General features: G+C 40.6%; 1 protein-coding gene across 1 annotated transcript; it reads right to left on the bottom strand.

The window, feature by feature from the left end:
- Nucleotides 1–2,428: 2,428 nt before the first annotated feature.
- Nucleotides 2,429–9,030, bottom strand: Gpr101 (G protein-coupled receptor 101). Its single transcript, XM_055599588.1, has 2 exons — nucleotides 8,791–9,030; nucleotides 2,429–6,946 (listed from the first exon to the last, which is right to left on the bottom strand). The coding sequence occupies exon 2, from the start codon at nucleotides 6,866–6,868 to the stop codon at nucleotides 5,360–5,362; it is 1,509 nt and encodes a 502-aa protein (XP_055455563.1). The 5' UTR covers nucleotides 6,869–6,946; nucleotides 8,791–9,030; the 3' UTR covers nucleotides 2,429–5,359.
- Nucleotides 9,031–19,880: the final 10,850 nt, after the last annotated feature.

Genomic DNA, 19,880 nt, shown 5'->3' with positions numbered 1-19,880 from the left:
TGTGCCAATGGGAACTTGGCCCCAGGACTGTAGTTTTGAAAATCCTTTGAAAAGGCACTTTTAAATTACAAACCTTTTTTGAAGGAAACTTTTAAATTTAAAATGGAAAGTATTAAAGAGAACTGTTTTATTGACTGAGTGCACTTTTCCTATTGTTCTCAGTCTCAAAATAGCACATGAAATTTGGTATTAAAGGTAGTTTTAGAAATGATTTAATGAGAATATATATAAATATATATCCTCTTGTAATACTTTGTTCTCAAAATATAATAAAATAATCTGAGTTCTTTTTTAAATATATTTCTAACTCTTCAAACACCTGAGCTGCAACCCCTGTTCCCCACCCTCCCTTCACCCCAAAGTCTCACTGTCTCTTTATCAATAATACGTCTTGTCTGAGACAGCCAAAGAGAAAAAAAAACAAAACAAAAAACAAAAGCAGAGCAGCCTTTTTCTGCGTTTTGGCACTTCTTTAGGTGGGCAGGGATCATCACAATATGGATCAGATAAACGCAAATCCAATAACCTCCCAGTCCAGTACTGGCTCTTGTTTAGGTCTTGAAATTGCAGTACACTTTTCATCCTGCTTTCAGGACTCCAATAACCTGTCCTAGTCTTCTTGCTCGTTTATGGGGGAAAGACTGTCTTCTTTGATTTTATGTCTTATCCTCTGAAGAAAACAGGCGTACCAGTGCCAGGTGTGTTGCGAAGAACTGCCACCGACAACTTCAAACAAGACAATAATTTACTCTACATTGATTACCAGTTGTACCAGAATAAGTTCTTGCTTGTCACGTACCCGGGACTTAAGGAATGAAAGGCACCTCTTCCTGGCATACCATCTTGGAGCCATCTTACATATCCTATAGTATACATTTTTAAAGGTAAATAAATGTACTATGTTCTACTTCAAAAATTGACCAAATTGTAGGTCATATGTAGAATACTGCATGCATTTTGTTAAGTAACTTTCCAGGAAGTACACGTCACTCACTTTTTAGTGATGATACTAGCAATGAACACACACAAGCTAATATCTAGCACCGTATCTCCAAGAACACATTTTATATACAGTTAGCTTACATTTAGAAGAAATACTACAAGAGAACACAGCACTAACACAAGACAAAAGTACGAAATTTTCAACAAAGTTGTTACAAATGAAGAGGGTGAAATTCACTCAAGTTTGAAGCACCAAACTAAAAATAATCTTGTTTTTGTTTCTTTTAGAGCAAAGGAAATACAGCAAATTAATCTTTATACAGCAAACTCCCTTAAGTGTACACATTGCTGTGGTTTCCCCTTAGTGTGTACACTCTTGAGATATAGAGGCTTTGGGAGGCAATGATGGAAACCTGACTTCTATTGGCAAATTTCAGGTTTCTTTAGGATTCTTAACTTACCTAAGAAAAAGCGATGAGCTTGCTAGTGATCTGGCAGTGGCCAAGTTCAGTGTATCTGAGTTTTCCTGTATCTTCCTCTAGCCAGTTTTGTTGTTTGTAGCCTAAGTATGCTAATATGCCTGTTAAACATTTGCTGTAGAGGAAGATATCATATGTAATTGGAAAGGTGTCTGTTCTTCAAGGCTATTAGGCTATAATCTACTGTTTCCAGCTCATGCTTCTGCCTCCTCAGGTGGCTAAGCTTGGGAGTGGTATGGGGCTTTTAGAGGCTTAGGTAATAAGACAAAATGGAGGCATAGTTAAGTAAAGAGAGTGTTAAACTCCTGACTGACCAGATTTCTTATCTTGGTATTTATCTTGCAGCCAATTGTTCCTTTAATCCTTTTTTTTTTTTTTTTTCTGGAAGGAAAAGACATTTTGTTTAGAGAAACTTCTAACAGCATGGGGTTTATCTTAAAGAGGATGAGAACTGAAAAGATATGATTTTGAATTTTTAAAAGTATGGAGGAAGGCAATTATGAGAGAAAAATGTGATACAGTATGTTAAGGTATTACTCTCTGCTTCATCTCAACAACCCCTGAGTGTTTCAGAAAATCTGAATTACTAGATGATACTTTCTCTCTTCCAATTAGTGTTTTTAGATACTTTTAAAAGAAAATTTTGGCAAACTCACAAGAAAGTAAACCTCATTTAATCATCTAAATTATTCTTAAGGTAGCATGAAAGATTCTGGCCCTAATGATGTATAAAATAAGGCAATGTTAGGCACCTTATAATTTTATAGGTAAAAGATTTTTTAGGGTCTTTGCTGAAATAATTAATTGGACAATATCTACAGCACTGGATGTGCTTCCAAAATACAGGGGGTGGTTTTATTGTTAATAAGGTGCCAGGGTTGGGAATTTAGCTCAGTGGTAGAGTGCTTGCCTAGCAAGCTCAAGGCCCTGGGCCTCAGCTCTGGAAATAAATAAATAAATAAATAAATAAATAAATAAATAAATAAATAAATAAATAAAGGTGCCTACTTTCTTATAAACCCTAAAGTGACATCTTTCCTTACCTGCTGAACTTGAAGTAGATACCTCACCATTTCTAAATCAGATTGGAGCTGCACAAGTGACACAAAATACCTTTACTTTCTGACCATGCCTGTGATCCCTTTTCCTTGTTTAATCCATGGCCACAATTCAATGGATTTTTTTTTTTTTTTACTGAACATTTGTAATGGTCTTGACAAAATAATATATCCTTTAAAAACATTTTGGGAAAATGATTGGCTATGATGATCTGGGAAGGTAATGATGACTTTTGTGTGTGATTTCATATTTTTAAATGGCAAAACATTTTGTATAGTGAAACCTCATTAAGTTGATAGTTCTTTATTCAAAACAGCCCAAAACATGAAGCAGTTGCCACCTCCATGCTAACCAGAAGCCCTATCATTCATTAAAAGAAAATGTCATCAAGACAGAATGCCTTTAACTCAAAGGTCGTCCTTTCCACACTGTTTTCAAAAGGTCTTCACCTTTGAAGAATCCTGTTTGCCAAAAGAATGGACAGTGAATAAAACAGTAAAAGTTAAATGATGCTAGGAGCAGGTGAATCTCAGCACCCTGGAAGATGTGGGTGTTGTCAAATGGACTTACCACACTCATACAGATTCTGGTTCCATTTAGATTTTGGCAAACAATTTTCTTTGTCACACTTTGAAGGGGTTGAGCTTCAAAAATAAAACAAGAAGTTCAGTTTCAATAAAATATTGAAAACACATTTGAAATACCCTTTTCTATGTAAGGATGTAAGCATTTCTACTAATAGAACAGGCACTGCCATCTCTGAACTCCTCTGTTACAAACCAGGAAGAAACAAAGCAAGAAAATTGATCAAAAAAGCCAATTCACCCAGATGTCTTTTAAGTATGAGCCAATATAAGTTTATCAATAAATCAGTAGTCAAAAACTAAAATTTGACTACTAATTTGCTATAAAAATTTTGGAAAAATAAATGGTAGAGTGAGGATTTAGTGTAGATTCCATGCCTTGTCTGAGGCTATCACAAGTTCTAAATGAGTTGACACTGGTAAACTTCTTATGGACATACTGATCTGACAGTTCAGTTCAGTACTATCTGCTTCTATTAACTCCCCTGAATTCTGAGTAAGGTAATCTTACAGCTCCATGATTCACAGCCGTTTACCTTCCCCCTTGAAAAGTTCATGCCGGAATCTGGGAGGAGGAAGAGATAAAGTATAAATGAAGGGCATTTTTAAGTGAAAAATTGAATTCTAATAAAGACAAGACAACACTAGAATGTTAAACTCTGAATATGACACACTGTCACATACAACCTTCTGTTTAATCATCTTAATGAAATATTCCTCCACCTTCCCTCCATTCATATTAACAGTAAGTATCTCCTTTCAATACCTAATTTACTTACCGGTTTTTGGTTGGATGTTATTTTGCCTTTAAATATGTCCTTTGCTTTCTAAAATATGTTAGTTTTTTCCTTGCCCAAAGTGATTTTAGAGTTTGATAGTTTAAAACTTATTTGGGTAATTGCCCTGGGGATAATTTACATATCACAAGTGGTATGTTTCAATAGTAATCAATAAGATATATTTGATTCAGATACTTTGATCTTCAGATTCTTTGGAATAGTTCAAATATTACCTAGGTATTATAAGAAACAAGCCTTTCTGTCATTTCTGACACTTGTAATCTCCCCTGCATTTGTACAGAGTACTTAACAAGATTTAGAGAGAGCCAGAGGTTGAAAAGAAATAAATGCATGGAGGAAGGAACATGTTTATCCCCATATGGAGAACCTACTTCATTTTTATGAGGTTACAGAGATAATAGAGTCTTCCTGTGGACATAAAATTGACTAGCAGTGTGAGTTTTCTAGAACTTTGGGCATTCATACTGTGAATTTCTTTAAAAAAAAAACAACCCTGAAAATACTGTTTAACCAAAAAGTCAGTTTGAAATAAAAGAAATTAAAACACAAATGGCTGGCAGAGGTCTAGAGAATTGTTATGAGCATTCCAACTCAGTCACAGAAAGAAAATAGTAAAATAATGGCCTGATTTCTTTCCTACTCTTACTAAAATAGGAGACAAAAGATATTTATGTTAATCAACAATCTTCCATTAGTACAGAGGTCAGTTCCAGCCCAAGTAGAAACCCAGGGTAGGGGAGCGTGGAGAAAGAGAGGAGAGAGAGAAATAAAAAGAAACACAATTGTTTAGGTCCATGGAAACATCTTGTTTCTCCATTTCTTCCTTTGAATTAGACCCTCATTTTCCGTATGCCCTTTTCTGGGGATTTCTTTATAGTCTAAGTACATAATCCCCCTTTGTTGTAGTTTGCACTATAGTCTTCGCACCATATTGTGGGGCTCTTCAGTACAGAAATTGGCTCATGTGATGATCAGTCCACCTAGCTCTGCTTTTTGGGCTTCATAAGTAATTTGCTCAATTGCTTTTCTTTCAGTTCAGCACAATATGTAGCCCCCACAGCCCATAAGTTCCTGACCTGAATGCCCGATAGTCCTTATGTCCCTAGGCATCACTTTCCCTTTTACTCAGAGCCAAAGCTGCCATGTTGTAGCTCTGGGGAGGCAGGCAGAATACCAAGAACAGTTCCAAACCATATAGCCCTTGTTTTAGGGAACTCAGAGCCTAATATATATATATATATATTTGGTGGAGATCCTAATGTCCATGCTTTGACGGGCTTACACCTTTCAGGAAAGATCCAAGTCCTTACTTCTTCCTAATTTATCTGCCATGTGATAGAAAAGGATGCTTGTGCAACACGTTTGCCTGAAATGGTAAAGGTTGGCACTAATGAGACTGTGGGTGGGTGCACTGAAAAGAAAGCTGCTCTTGTTTTCTGTTTGTTTCTTCTTCTTTTGTATGTGTACAGTTAAACCATTTGCGTTAGAGCTAACTTTAAGGTGAAGTAGCTGAATCATGGGAGGGGACAACCTTGCCTTCTGTACCTCCCTCTGTGCCAGCTTCAGTTTCATGCAGGTCAGGGTGGCTGTCTTCTACAGGGGGATTTTTCTTACAGGTAAACTTCTTCAGTACCTCATGGATTTCCTTCTTGATGGTCTTGTGCATGTAACCATAGACATAAGGGTGGATGCAGCACTGCAGGAAAAAAAGCCAGATTATTATGGTGATCACCCACTGGGGTACCTGGGTTTGGACATCCACCCACACAGCCAGCACTGCCAGGAAGCAGTAGGGCCCCAGAGACAGCACATAGGAGAAAATGATGATGAAGATCACTTTTGCAGCTTTGCACTCATAGCACCGGGGCAATGGCGGGTGGCTGTTTCTGTTTGGGTGACTCGGTGGAAGGCTCTCAGGCATATTCATTGCCTCGACATCATCCTCACTGAAATGGATGTCATCCATACCAAACTCTATGTCGTCTTCACCCAAATCAATGTTGCACTGATTGACCTCTGTGCAGCCAGTATCTACCTTTGGGCTGCTTGCCTGAATTTCACTGCCGTCTTCACTGCCCTTGGCCTCCATGATCCCTGTACTGAGATCCAGGCTTCTCTCTCTGGCTTTCATGCTGCTGTCCTCGGCTTCCATAGGACTGTCTTCCACCTTGGTACTGCTTTCCTTAGTCTTGGCCTGAGCTTCATCTTGGTACTGGAACTCATTCTCATCCTGGCACTCATCCCTCTTCTTTGTTCCTTGTTCATTCTCATTCTTCACAGAGTCTTTGCCTCTCACCTCTAAGCTGTAGCTCTTGACATTGTACAGGAGAGCGTGCTGCCGTCGGGCTGCCCCAAACACCACAGAATAACAGGCAATCATAACCACCAGTGGAATACCGATGAAGGACACCACACTGACAATGGTATAGCTGGGGCTGGATCCCCAGATCATGGAACAGAGGGCATTACGCTCATCAAAAGTAGCCTGGCCCCATCCATAGAGAGGAGGTGTGCTCTGCAGGATGGCCACAATCCAGGTGCCATAGAGGAGCATATAACCACGTCGGTAGGTCATCTTGGATGGGTAGGAAAGAGGATAGATGATGGACAGGTAGCGATCTATTGACACCACCACAATGGTATTGACACTAGCAAAGGCAAATAAGTGGGTGAGGCTAACCAAGGCAGTGCAGAAGTGGCTATTGAGAGGCCAGAAGATAGGAATGGAGGTGGCCATGACCCAGGGGGCCACAAGAGTAATCTGCAGCAGGTCAGTGACAAGGAGGTTAAATATGAACCGGTTGGTCACCTGCAGCAACTGTGGCTTACGGTGCAATACATAACCCAGCACTATGTTACCCACAAAGGATATGCTGAGGAAGACAAGCAGCACAATGGAGCGGATGATGCCGTGAGCTAGACTGATAGGCATCTTGGAGAGAGGCATGCACGGTTGGCTGCTGTTGTTGTCGTCTCGAGTATTGTTGGTGCAGGTGGATATCATGGTGTTGACAGGCAGGCAGGAGACAAGGTGCAGCCCAGTGTCTGCACCAGTGGGCAACGAGACTGCCCACTATCTATGCTGAGGATGAGAGAAACATGTGGGCAGGATTAGTGCCTTGCAGAGATAAGCTTCTGAACCCAGTAGCATCGCTGTAGGACCCCTCCCTTAGACCCCTGAGCAATTTTAGCCCAATCAGAGCAGTTAACTCTGGTTCCTTTTCGAACTCTTGGGGTCTCACTGCTGGTATGCATTGCATTCTTTTTCTTGCTTGTCTTTCCTGTTCGTGCAATGGGGACTCCCTTTGCGTGTCCCTTCTATGTCCCTTGGAGTTTTGTCCTATCTCGCTGACCCAATGCACCTGTACTCTGTACCTGCCTGCATAGGAGTCATCTCCAATCTTTTTCTTTTCATCTGGACAGAGTGTGTGCCCCTGTTTCCACAGATGCTGTCTCATCTTTCACTCTGCAGTCTGTTTTTCCAATTCCCCACCAGCATATACAGTCTGTCTATATCTGGTTGTGACTGTACTGTCTGATAATCCTTCCTCACCCTCCCCCCTCTGTCCCCCTGCTCGCTCGCTCTCTTCTCTCTCTCTCTCTCTCTCTCTCTCTCTCTCTCTCTCTCTCTCTCTCCTCTACCTCTCAGGCTCTGTAGGTTTTTCCCTAGGAAACTTACTCTATAGAGGTATATGCCCCTCTTCTCCTTGGGTCTTTCTTGTCTCTCAATGGATCTCCCTGACCAGCCATCTGGGCTCCTAACACACACCTGTTCAGTGTCTTAGGCTGGGTCTGCCTTTCTCCATTTCCATATCTCTCCAGCTCTCTTGTCTTTGTCTCTCTCATATTTATTACGTGCCAAGTCTTACGCTAGCACCTGTGTGTCTGCTCTTTCTCTGCATTTTCCTGTAGCTCTTCCTGTCTTCCTTTGCTGTTTTTCTCAGTACCTAAGTTCTGTGTCTTGTCTCACCTTTCCCTCCTTTCTCTTGGTCTCTAACATTCTGGTTCTCCATTTCTTAAGTGACGTCTCTAGGTATGTACTAGTTCATCTCTGCCTCATCTCTGCTGCTCTTTTTCCCACCCTAGTACCATTGTGAGACTCTTTCTCTGACTTCTTTTAATGTACATACATCACCGTCTCTCAGTATCCTTCTGAGAGGCCACCGCCTCTCAGAAAACATCTTATTTTTTCTCTAGCTGGATCTTTATCTCCCTGTACCTTTCTCTGACGACTTCATCTTGCCATGGAAACCAGTTGCTGCCTTGACTGCAAGGGTTTTAGTAGATAAAATGCATAGTTGATCAATAGCTCAGTGGCGGCTGGAACATGCAAGGTGGATTTCTATTACACTGCCCTGAGTCCAAAATTCACCATCTTCCCTATATTCTTCAGTCGGCTATCAGTCTGTAAGGCGATGGAGGAGTGGGGGTGAGGGGAGCGAGCGAGCTGAGAAGAGTGAAGAATAGGGAAGGGGACTGGGGTGCACAAGGATGGGGTCTGAGAGGCGCAGCACAAGATACCTGGAGAGGTAGAGCGACAGAAGGGAAATGAGAGACATAGAGGAAACGTTTAGAAAGAGAACCAAGAAAGATCAAATTGGATCCTAAGAGTGGGAAAGAGAGAGAGAGGAGGGAGGGAGAGAGGGAAAGACAGAGACAGAGATAGAGAAGCTACAGGGAATAAGAAAAGAGGTTGAGAAGCAGAGAACTCAGGAAAGGAGACAAGAAGATTAGGGAGGGGGAAAGGACACAGGAGAGAAAGTGCCCAGGATAAGCAAGAGTGACAAGAAACCCCTAGCAGACCCCATGCCCCAGGTTACCTTTGTAACCTTCTAGCTTTGGCAAAGGGGTGTCCTGGAGCATGGGGGGAAGGAACCCATTGGGATCAGGGACTCAAGGCGACCAAAGCCGAGCCCCGCAGTTTACCTGTTGCTGCTGGAAGTGTCGCGCCACAGTAGCTGAGGACCAAGCCCTCAGGGCTCGTGATCCTCTGGCCACCCTCCGGGCCAGAGGAGGCTTCGCGCTCCCACCGGATGGAAGGAGCAGCTTGAGCGGCAGAAGCGGGGCACAGAGCTTGTGCCCGCACTTCCACCCAGCGCGCTGCGCCGCAAGCTCTGAGCTGTGGCGGGGGCGCGCGGCTTCTTTAGGCAGCGCGGTGCCCTCACCTTGCGGAGCCCCCCCCCGCCCCCCCCCGCCACTCCTCTGTCCCCGCCCGCGCTGGTGACGCACGAGGCCCGAACCCAGAGGGGCTAGGCTGGTGACAGCGGCGGCGGGGGGGGGGGGGGGGGGGGGAGAAGGAAGGAGGGAGTATGACTCGCATTGGACACACACAGGATTTTTTACCCTGCACTGCATCCAAATGCAGGCACACTGATGCTCACAGACTGGAGTTGTCAACAGAGTGAATTTTCATGCAAACCCTAGCTCCTAGTCTTTAGCCCCTAGCCCTTAGTCCTTAGCCTCTAGCCCTTGAATTTGGAGCAGGGTCAATGCCACTGACATTCACAGTCCTTATAAAGAGAAGGTGGGAGGCTCTGGCCTTGATCTCTTAAGACCTCTCTCCAAATATGATCTGTCCTTGGTTCCTACAGAGGAATCATGACTTCGATGTCAATAATTTTTTTTCACTAGCTCCCAGGACCATTTCATCTTAGACAAGTTGGGTAATTATTAATCCACACTATTTGTTTGAAATCTGTTTGCCCCTTCTCTTCCACTCTTACTCTTTCTCCTCCCTCTTTGCCTCCCTCCCCTCTCCCTTCCTCCTTCTCTCCATTCCTCTTCCCTCCATCCTTCCCCTCTTTCCTTTTTTCTCTCCCCTTGCACCTCTACCATCTTCCTCTCTTTTCATACAGGACACAGCAGAACTGAAGGTTACCCAGCTTTGGGAGATAAGTACTGCTATTTCATTTCCTAATGACAGAAGCAGAAGCGAAGATAAATTACTCCATTTGCCCAAGTTCAAGTAAATATTGCATCTATTTGATTAACCAACACAGGCTGCTCTTCTGAAAATATGTTCAGCAGATACGTATATCAGGCCAGAGGAGGCACCCTCCTTAATAATCTCTACCTCCTGAGCATAGGGGAACCTTTGGGAAAGTGTGTTCGATAGATCAGGGATTCTTTTCACTTGGCTTCTTCTAAGGGAAGAACCACTTTGTAGGCAGAAGAGACATATGCTCTGTTATACGGAAGTGCATGGTCAAAGATAAGGCTGCATACAAGGTTGGGAAATACAGAAAGGCTGTGTGGTATAGTATTTTACAGACAGCCTGAGAGATCTGGAAGGCAAATCTGAGATCTATTTTGTTATGAGCAATTTAAAGTATACATAAACATAGTGAAAATAATTAAATAAGCCATTATGTTCTTATTACTCAACCTGAATACTGACACATGTTAAACCATTTTGTTCATTGATTTTTTTTTTTTTTAAGGAAAGCAATGTGATGAGGATTCTGCTTTTCCATGCTCTTCCAGAAGCAGTGTTTGGGTGGGGGCAGATGGAACATTGGATGGAGAAAGGACAGAAGGGATGCTCCATAAGAAAATACAAGAAGGACTTAACAGGCCACACAGAAGGGCCCAGCAGAATCTGTAGGATAGGGGAAATTAGCATTGGAGGGGAACAAAGGCCAGGAGGTGTTAGCAAAGCTACAGGATGATCTCAGGATTCTGAAAGAGTTGATAGGCTGGACAAAGACATCCTCTCCTCTTCCTTCATTTGCCTCTGGGACACGGAGATGAGGCTGGTGCATAATTATGTCCCAGGATTCTCTTTGGGTTTCAAGTTCTGCTTTGCTCTTAGATCATTTTTTTTTGCTAGCCCTGATTTTATCTTCCCAAGGTTAAATGGTAAAAAACAAAACAAAACAAAACAAAAAAACAAAAAAAAAAAACCAAAAAAAAAAAAAAAAAAACCAAAAAACAAACAAACAAAAAAAAAAAACTGGTCATTATTTCTGGAGACAGTTTCCATGATAATCACTCATTATTATTTATTCCCAGCCTCACACTGGCCATGGTGCAGAATCCTGCATGGCATGCACTGTCAAGCATCAGTTGGTTCAGACTCAATTATTTTACAATTGCTTGGGAAGCAGTCGAGCTGCTTGCTCCAAATGGCCAGAGACAAAGTCTATTCTTTCCTGACCTCTATTCCTTTTTACTGGGATTCTCCAAAGTGCCCTAGACTGCCTGAAACCAGCAGGAGACAAGAGAGCTAACCTCTGCATACATGTCAAATGTTGATAATTTTTCAAGACTAGCTCTATATTCATGGGTAAAGTGAGAGTTGATTGGGATGGTACTTGAGTGTGTTTGTGTATGTGTGTGTGTGTTGTAGGAGAATTCTGGGTGGGGTAAGGCCTTGCAATGCATAACATACTAGCAAAACCAAGAAAAAGCTGGAGAGAAATCCACACCGCTTACCTATATGGGGAGATGTAAGCCAGTGCTCCATTCTCAGATGACTCTTTCCATTTCACACTTGAGCAGACTTGACGTCCTTGAATTTCTTTTTTTAAAATAATTTTTATATTAATTACAGGTTATTTACTTTGTATCCCAGCTGAAGCCCGCTCCCTCATTCCCTTCCAATCTCACCCTCCCTCTCTCATCTCCTCCCTACCCCTTTCTAAGTCCACTGATAAGGGAGGACCTCCTCCCCTTCCATCTGACCCTAGCTTATCAGGTATCTTCAGGATTGGCTGCAAAGTCCTCTTCTGTGGCCTATCAAGGCTGCTTCTAATTTGGGGAGGGGGAGAGGTCAAAGAGCCAGCCATTGAGTTCATGTAGCTCAGTACCCAAGTGGGTTTCCTAGTAAGAGGAACAAGGCATCCTTGAATTTCTTTCTTTCTTTTTTTTATATGAATATCAAATAGAACTTTATTAAATAAGGCAGACAGATCAAAAGGAATCAGAAGTAAGATTTTCCATCCCAGTTACAATTTCTTTACCTTAATTTATTTGTATTTTCTAGGAAGGGGGATTCTTGAAAGACCCTTGAGTTTCAGATATAATCACATACTTCAATTTCTTGATTCGTTAAATATGCTCTGTCTTCCAAGGATTCATGTTTTAGAAAGTTGGTCTCCATGTCATGATGTTAATTTCTGGTAGAATCTTTTAAATGCCTGCTGCTGATTAGATCAGTATGGGCATTGCTCTTGGAATAAACTAAGATTGTTCTTTTGGGTTAGCGTATGTGAAAAGAACTGCTAGGACTGTGTAAGCCTGACCGTGTGATCTTAGCTCTTAGCAGAGTCCAGCTGAAACTAGTGTCAAGCCTATGACTTCCACCTAAATAATTTCCCTCTTTTAATTTCCCTCTTTATCATTCGTGTGTGTGGGTGTGGTTTATAATATGTGTGTGGTGTCCATGCATTCATGCAATGGCACACATATGGCGGTCAGAAGACAACTCTCAATAGCTAGTTCTGTCTTTCTTTTTTTTCTTTTATTATTATTATTACTATTATTAATTACATTTTATTCATTTTGTTTCCCCCATAAGCCCTTCCCTCCTCCCCTCCCGATCCCACCCTACCTCCCCTTTCTTCATCTCATATAAACATACAACATAGGATAAACCCACTAAAATCTGTACATCTAAACAAACTAAGCAAAAGAGAGGACCGTAACTAAAACGCTCAATTCCCATCCTAAAAAGCAAAGAGGATGGACATCAGAAGAAGAAGAAAACAGGAAACAACCTAAGAACCTGCTACAGAGGGCCTCTGAAAGCCAGAAGAAGAAAACAGGAAACAACCTAGGAACCTGCCACAGAGGGCCCCTGAAAGCCTCTGCCCTGCAGACTATCAAAACAGATGCTGAGCCTGATAGCCAACTGTCGGGCAGAGTGAATGGAATTTTATGTAAGAAGTGGGAAATAGCAAGAGCTGGAGAGGACAGGAACTCCACAAGGAGAGCAACAGAACAAGAAAAATTGAACACAGGTAACTTCCCAGAGACTCATACTCCAACCAAGGACTATTCATGGAGATAACCTAGAACCCCTGCACAGATGTAGCCCATGGCAGTTTAGTGTCCAAGTGGCTTACATAGTGATGGGAAGAGGGACTGCCTCTGACATAATCTGATTGGTCTGCTCTTTGATCACCTCCCCCTGAGGGGGGAGCAGCCTTACCAAGCCACAGAAGAAGACAATGCAGTCACTTTTGATGAGAACTGATAGACTAAGATCAGAAAGAAGGAGAGGAGGACCTCCCCTATCAGTGGATGCAGTCTTGAATTTCAAAGACTCTCTACAACATGAGGCGCTGGAAGTGTACTGAGGAAAGTTGATTTGACTTTAAGTCCTGGCAGTTTTGATTTAAATGACTTAAAGAACCCCACAACTAGCAAAGTTCCTCAGATTATAATGGGAGGATTTTAAAAGAAAATGGGAGTTTGGGATGATGACTCCAACAAAAGTCATAGAGCCCACTTTTTTCTGCCTTTACACTTCAATAGTAACAAAGATGACACTGAGATGGTGCTATTTATAGGCTTAGAGTGAATGGCAAAATCTTATTAATAAGAAAGCCCTAGGGCCTAACTACAGTGACAAGTTGTAACATTGGTTACATGACAGCCTCCAATTTGTCAGATTAGGAGCTCCAACTCATGGACTAACAACCAAAAGAAGAAAGTTTGAAGGCTTGTGGTGACCTGGCCAGGTATTGGGTTTTATCATCAGTAATAATGATGATGGTGATTATATTGATGATAATAATAATGACAAGAATACTTACCCAGAAGTCTCTGAATGCCTACCATGTACCAGGCACTATGCTTACTTTATTGTATTTAATCATTGAAGAAATTCTACTGTTAGGGAATAGTACTGTAGTTTTAGAGCCCACAATATTTTTTTATACCATTAAGGAAAAAAAAGAGGTTGAAGAGATTACTCAGTGATTATGATAATTGACTGCTCTTCCAGAGGACCTGAGTTTGATTCCCAGCACCAATATGACAACTTATAACCTTCTGTAACTCCAGTTCCAAGAGTATATGATGCCTTCTTCTGACCTCTTGTGGGTGCTGCTTACACATGGTGCACAAATATGCATGCAGGCAAAATACTATACACATAAAATAAATCTCAAAAAAGAAAGAAAAAAGCTGCAAAATTGTTCATTGTTTGAAAAGTGCTAAAATATGATATGAATAATTATAATGATAACATACTACGATGCCAACACTGCCCTGACAGAAAGATCAAGTCACTTAGCCAAAGTAATACAGTAGGAATTGAAGTTAATTGTTAAAACCTGTTCTAATTGTTAAAACCTGTTCTAGGCTGCTTTAAGGAAGGTTAAAGATATCAGGGTTTATCAAGACTTACCCAAGACAATGTTTTTGAAATGTTGAAAAGGTGAAAGGGGCTAGGGATCACTGGCCTTGTGGGAGTACACATGCAGTTACCAATAAGTTGACTTACTGTAGAGAACCAATCCAAATTCTAAATTACATGCCTTCCTACTTAGGAAGTTTACAATAAATCAAAGGAGGAAATACATAGTTTTGTCCTGGAGTGACTGCCATGAAAGTATTTTAATTTTTCAATGCTTTGAGTTATTCTGATAGTATTTACCTTCCCCCAACCCCTAGGAGTTGTGTCTGCAAAACTCAATCAAAATGAAATAACATCTAGGTGGGAGCTAATAATTGCCTGTTCTGTAGCCTGGAGAAGCATGAAGTTTGGATTTCAAAGCTATACTCTATCAAAATAAATGGGGTTGTAAGAGAAAATGAGCAGAAAATAAAGAGCATAAGGCTTGATTTCTGTCTTATTTCTGTAGCCAGCTTGCAATATGACTTTGGAAAGACATCATCTTCCTTGCTCTCTGTTCTATAATCCATCAAATTAAACATAAGGGGAGATGAGTTAGGATGAGGATCTCAGGTCATCTTTAAGAATCCTACCCATTTATGACTCATACTTCTTACTTTTTATCTGGTATTACTAGGAATCCAAAACCTAGTCTAACCCAAATAATTTTTTAAATGGAGAGATATACTCTGCTTCTAGCCATGAAAGAGTAACAGAAGCTGGATTTAGCTCTTTACCTCAAGCAACTTTTCAAATGTTCATATCACATAAAATAATGGTTGTCAGACATTTGGAAAACATTCTTTACAGGACAGTATTCCTTAAAGGGAGGGTGAGTTCTCCAGCTGTTTTAGTGTGTGACCTAGAAAGTATTCTCATGAAGTCAGGATGAACCTACACATCCCTAAGTTCAAGAGGCATTCAAAAACTCAGGAGGTAAGGGTGGCCTCAAAAGAAAGTTCTGAAGATATATCTGTAATAAGTTCCTCACAGGCCTTTGTCTGCATATTGATGACAATCACACGAAGAAAGTGTACAAGTTTGGGGGCAGATACACTGGAAGGGGGAAGGGGGAAGGGGGAAGGAGGAAGGGGGAAGGGGAAGGGGGGAAGGGGGGAAGAGGAAGGGGAAAGAGGGAAGGGGGAAGGGGGAAGGGCTTTCATAAGGCTAGAAGGTACTCAGCTTCTCAATTGTCAGTCAGAAATAAAAGCCCTCCTAATATCTAAGGCATTAGGCTGCATGTTCAGAAGACTGCATGTTCAGTGATAGAGCCCAATGAGTCTTCATGGAGTGTGTCTGGTGCAACATAAGAAAGCTTAAATCAAGCATTGAAAGGCTCCAAATATTTCCAAAAGTCTTTGCTACATTTTAGAGCAAGTCTCATCAGTACTTAAAGAGATAGCTAGCACTCAACAATATACAATTCCCCAAATCTAAAATCCAGGAAAATATCAAAAAGGTATGTAAAATAGAAAAATGTGTCCTATAGTACAAAGAAAAACTCTCAAGTTTTAGCTAACATAGATCAAAGAACTGGTAAGCATTTACATTCAATAGCTTCTTACAAAACATGCTTCTTATGCAAAAGAGATGCAGATTCAATTCTTACAGCCACAGATAAAAATGTAATGCTGGATATAAAAACACACTATATATATTATTATTGTGCTATATATTGTTGAAGGAAAAAAAAAAAACCTCTAGTGATCTCAAATGCTTAGCAATAAGAAAGTCTAAAATTAAAAACAGAGAAATAAAATCGAAACAAATGAGCAAAACAACAGCAAGATGTGGGGCACCTTCTGATATAGCTTTAATGCATGTGTAATTAAAGCCCCAGATGGAAATAAGGAGGCAAGGCCATTGTTTTAAAAAGTAATGGCTAGAGCTTTTCCAAATTTAATCAACGTTCTAAACTTAAAGCTCCAAGAACCCCAACAAAACTCAAGCATAAAGAATGTCCAACTAGCACAAACCATAAAGCTTAGTTTTCCCCAAAGTACTCACTGTGTAGTTAGTGAGAATTCAGGGAAACTCTACATTTCAACACTGCTTTTGGAATGAAAAATAGTAAAACCATCTTGAGAAGTAATCTGGTTAGTTTAAACAATGTTAAAGAGAAATAAAAATACCTGTCCACTGCAAAGATGGAAGTAAATGTTTATAATACCTTCTTATACCTTTGTATAGACTAAATCCTGGGAGGATTCTTAATATTGATCAATGTATAGATGATATATACATACATGAAAGTACTAGTCAGCCAATAAAGACAAAGAATTTTTAGTATGCAGAACAGTGGATGATCATCAAAATAATGATGCTGAATGAACGAAACCAGAGGGAAAAGATTATACATTGTATGATTACATTTATATACAATTCCAAAGATTCTAGCTAAAGTGACAAAAAGTAGATCAATGATTGTCTTTGAATGAAAGATAAGCGGAAAAGAAGTAGACTCAATTAAAAAGGCTCATGAAGAATCTTTTGGCAGTGACACAAATGTTCATCATCTTGATTGTGATGATAGTTTTATAAGAATATACTCCTATCAACAGTCATCAAATTGTACTTGTTAGGTATTTACAGTCTAATTTACATATATTACACTGAAAGAAAAAATTTTGAAAATTATGAAAAATAAATCCAAAGCCAATGGTTCTTACCTCCACCATTAGTATACCGACTGGCTTTCCCAAATGGAAGCAATCAAGCCTTCTAGCACCTCCATCTTGACTCTCATCTGTCTATCCTGTGTTCTAGAAATCAGCATTTTTTGTGTGTGTGTCTTACCTATGTAAGCTCTGTCCAAATGCTTGCAGAATAGCATCCACCCTCTTGGAACTGCCTACCAGTCACCAGTTACTGAGGACTTGCACTTAACCTCTTTCAGCTTAATTGCATGATTGTTGTGAGGTAGGTCCTATGATTTAGGATGGGAAACCCAAGGTTAAGAAAGAAGCCAGGACTGACTTCAAATTAGTTATTCAGGAATACATCAGGCTGGTAGTTAAATTTAGGACTTTTTGACTTTACACAACAGGCATTTACATATTATGTTATTTTGTTTCTATATGTTAAATATCACTGGTGTGTAAGGAACTTTATCCAGTTATCTCATTTTTTATTGTTAATATTCCTTATTGTATAGATATGGAAACAGAGCACAGAGAAACTATATAACTTGCTTTCGACTATCCCAACAACAGGTGCATAACAGCAGAGCCTGTTCTCTCTAGCCACTTGGCTTACCATCGTGCCTAGGACAGGCAAGGTTTAGCTCTACTAATCCAGGGACCAGCTATACTCTTTTTTAAGTCCATTTGACCACAGGCAACAGTGTTCATAACCTAAAGTACAGTGGATACCAGGTGTCATGATGAACATACCCCATTCCAAAAACCAATAAACCTCCAGTGGAGCTTCTTTGTAACCAGCACAGACACAGTATTAACACCCAGTGTTCAAAGTATCAAATATGTCCAACTTGGTATGGCCCTGCATTAGATATCAGGACTTGCAGAGTTTTTCTAAGACTAGTTGATAGTTGTTTCATTAAGTCATTTTGCAGTTTGACTTCATGAAACAGTACCAGCACTGAGAGACTGATGACAGTTAGCAATCAAAAGAGCCCATCGCCTAACCACAGAAAGGACATTCATCATGTGTGCTCAGGTGTTTTGTTGAGTTGTTGGCATGGTTTGTTGGGTTGAGAAATAGTACCCCAATGCCTCAAAACTGTCTACAGGAAATAAGATTATGTTGCTACAACTAGGAAAATATTTCTGCCAGGCTCAGATATTAACATTAGAGAAAGAAATAACAACCTGCTTAGGCCATAAAAGCATTGAATTCTGCTCAGGGGAATGTAAATGGTGGCACTTTCCTAGAAGATGTTTACCCAAAATCCTTCAAAAGGAGTGTTTTTGAGTCACAGTATGGTGTCCAGAGACCTTCTGAACTTGTCCGTGGGTACTTAATGTTAAATTTTCATGAACACTACAAATAATTAAAATATAAGTAGCAAAATTATGGTTAAATATGTTATATTTAAAACAATGAAAATAAATGGTCAGAGCATGTCATTTTCTACTCTATATTACACTCGGTCTGGCAGCTACTTTGGTTTATTGTGCGTGGAGAGTGCAAATACACCTCAACAACAGGCAGCTCCAATTTCCCCTCCCTCCCCCATTCACCAATAGAGAACTGACTGCTTGAAAACAACCAAAGGGATGTGTTCCCTCGTGGAAACACTAAACACTATAAATAAAGAGATTTCCCCCCCCCCTGAGAACCAGAAGTAAAGTGTATACTAACAGTACATCATGGCCTACACAACAGTTCACTTTTATTTTCACTAACTTACTGAGAAGTGATGCACAGACTGTAGACCCCATTTAAACAGAGTTTGTACATTCACAGATACATATAATCACTATCACAGTCAACTTGAGAAACACTCTAACTCTCAGCTAATTGTGTAATCTCTGCCCATACCTCCCAGTCCCCAGGCATCACTATGTTCTACTTATTATGAATTGCTTATTCTGGAAGTTGTATATAAATGAAATCTTACAATGTGTAGTTTGGTTTTGATGGCTCCTTCTACACAGTGTGGTATCTTTAAGATTAATCCAATGTTGACACATCTCAGTCCTTCATTTCTTTCTATTGCTAAAAAGTATTTTATTTTATACCTGTATCTCCTTTGGTTTATTATTTCATTAGTTGATCTCCACTCAGACTCTTTGAAACGTTTGGATATTGTAAATAGTATTTGTTTGTTTGTTTACAGATATTTTTTAATTTTTTAATATTAGTTATAGTTTGTTAACTTTGTTTCCCTGCTGTATCCCACTCCCTCTTTCCTCCCTCATCTCCTCCCTGCCCCTTTCCAAGTCCACTGATAAGGGAGAACCTCCTCCCCTTCCATCTGATACTAGTTTATCAGGTGTCTTCAGGACTGGCTGCAAAGTCCTCCTCTGTGGCCTAGCAAGGCTGCTCCTCCCTGGGGGGGGGAGGTCAAAGATCCTTCCATCGAGTTCATGTCAGAACAGTCCTCCTTCCCCTTATTAGGGTACCCACTTGGATACTGAGCTACCAAGGGCTACATCTGAGCAGGGGCTCTAGGTTGCTTCCATACATGGTCCTTGTTTGAAGAAACAGTCTCATAAAAAACCCCTGTGCCCAGATATATTTTGTCCTTGTGGAACTCCTGTCCTCTCCAGGTCATATTAACTCCCCCCCTTTTTTTGATACCCTGCATTCTGCCAGAGGTTTGGTTATGAGTCTTAATATCTGCTTTGATACACTGCTAGGTAGAGTCTTTCAGAGGCCCTCTGTGGTAGGCTCTTTTCCTGTTACTTGTTTGCTCCTACATCCAATGTCCATCCCATTTGTCTTTCTAAGTGAGGATGATCATCATACCCTGGGTCCTCTTTCTTGTTTTATCTTCTTTAGGTGGATAGATTTCAGTATATTTATCCTATCTTATAGGTCTATGTAAGTGAGTGTATACCATGTGTGTCTTTCTGCTTTTGGGATACCTCACTCAGGATGATTGTTTCTAGGTCCCACCATTTGCCTGCAAATGTCATGATCTCCTCATTTTTAATTGCTGAGTAGTATTCCATTGTGTAAAAGTACCACAATTTCTGTATCCGTTCCT

This window comes from Psammomys obesus, unplaced genomic scaffold (genome assembly GCF_907164565.1).
Source record: "Psammomys obesus unplaced genomic scaffold, mPsaObe1.curated_primary_1811, whole genome shotgun sequence".
NCBI classification, from domain to species: Eukaryota; Metazoa; Chordata; class Mammalia; order Rodentia; family Muridae; genus Psammomys; species Psammomys obesus.
This window is presented reverse-complemented; position numbering and strand designations above follow the sequence as displayed.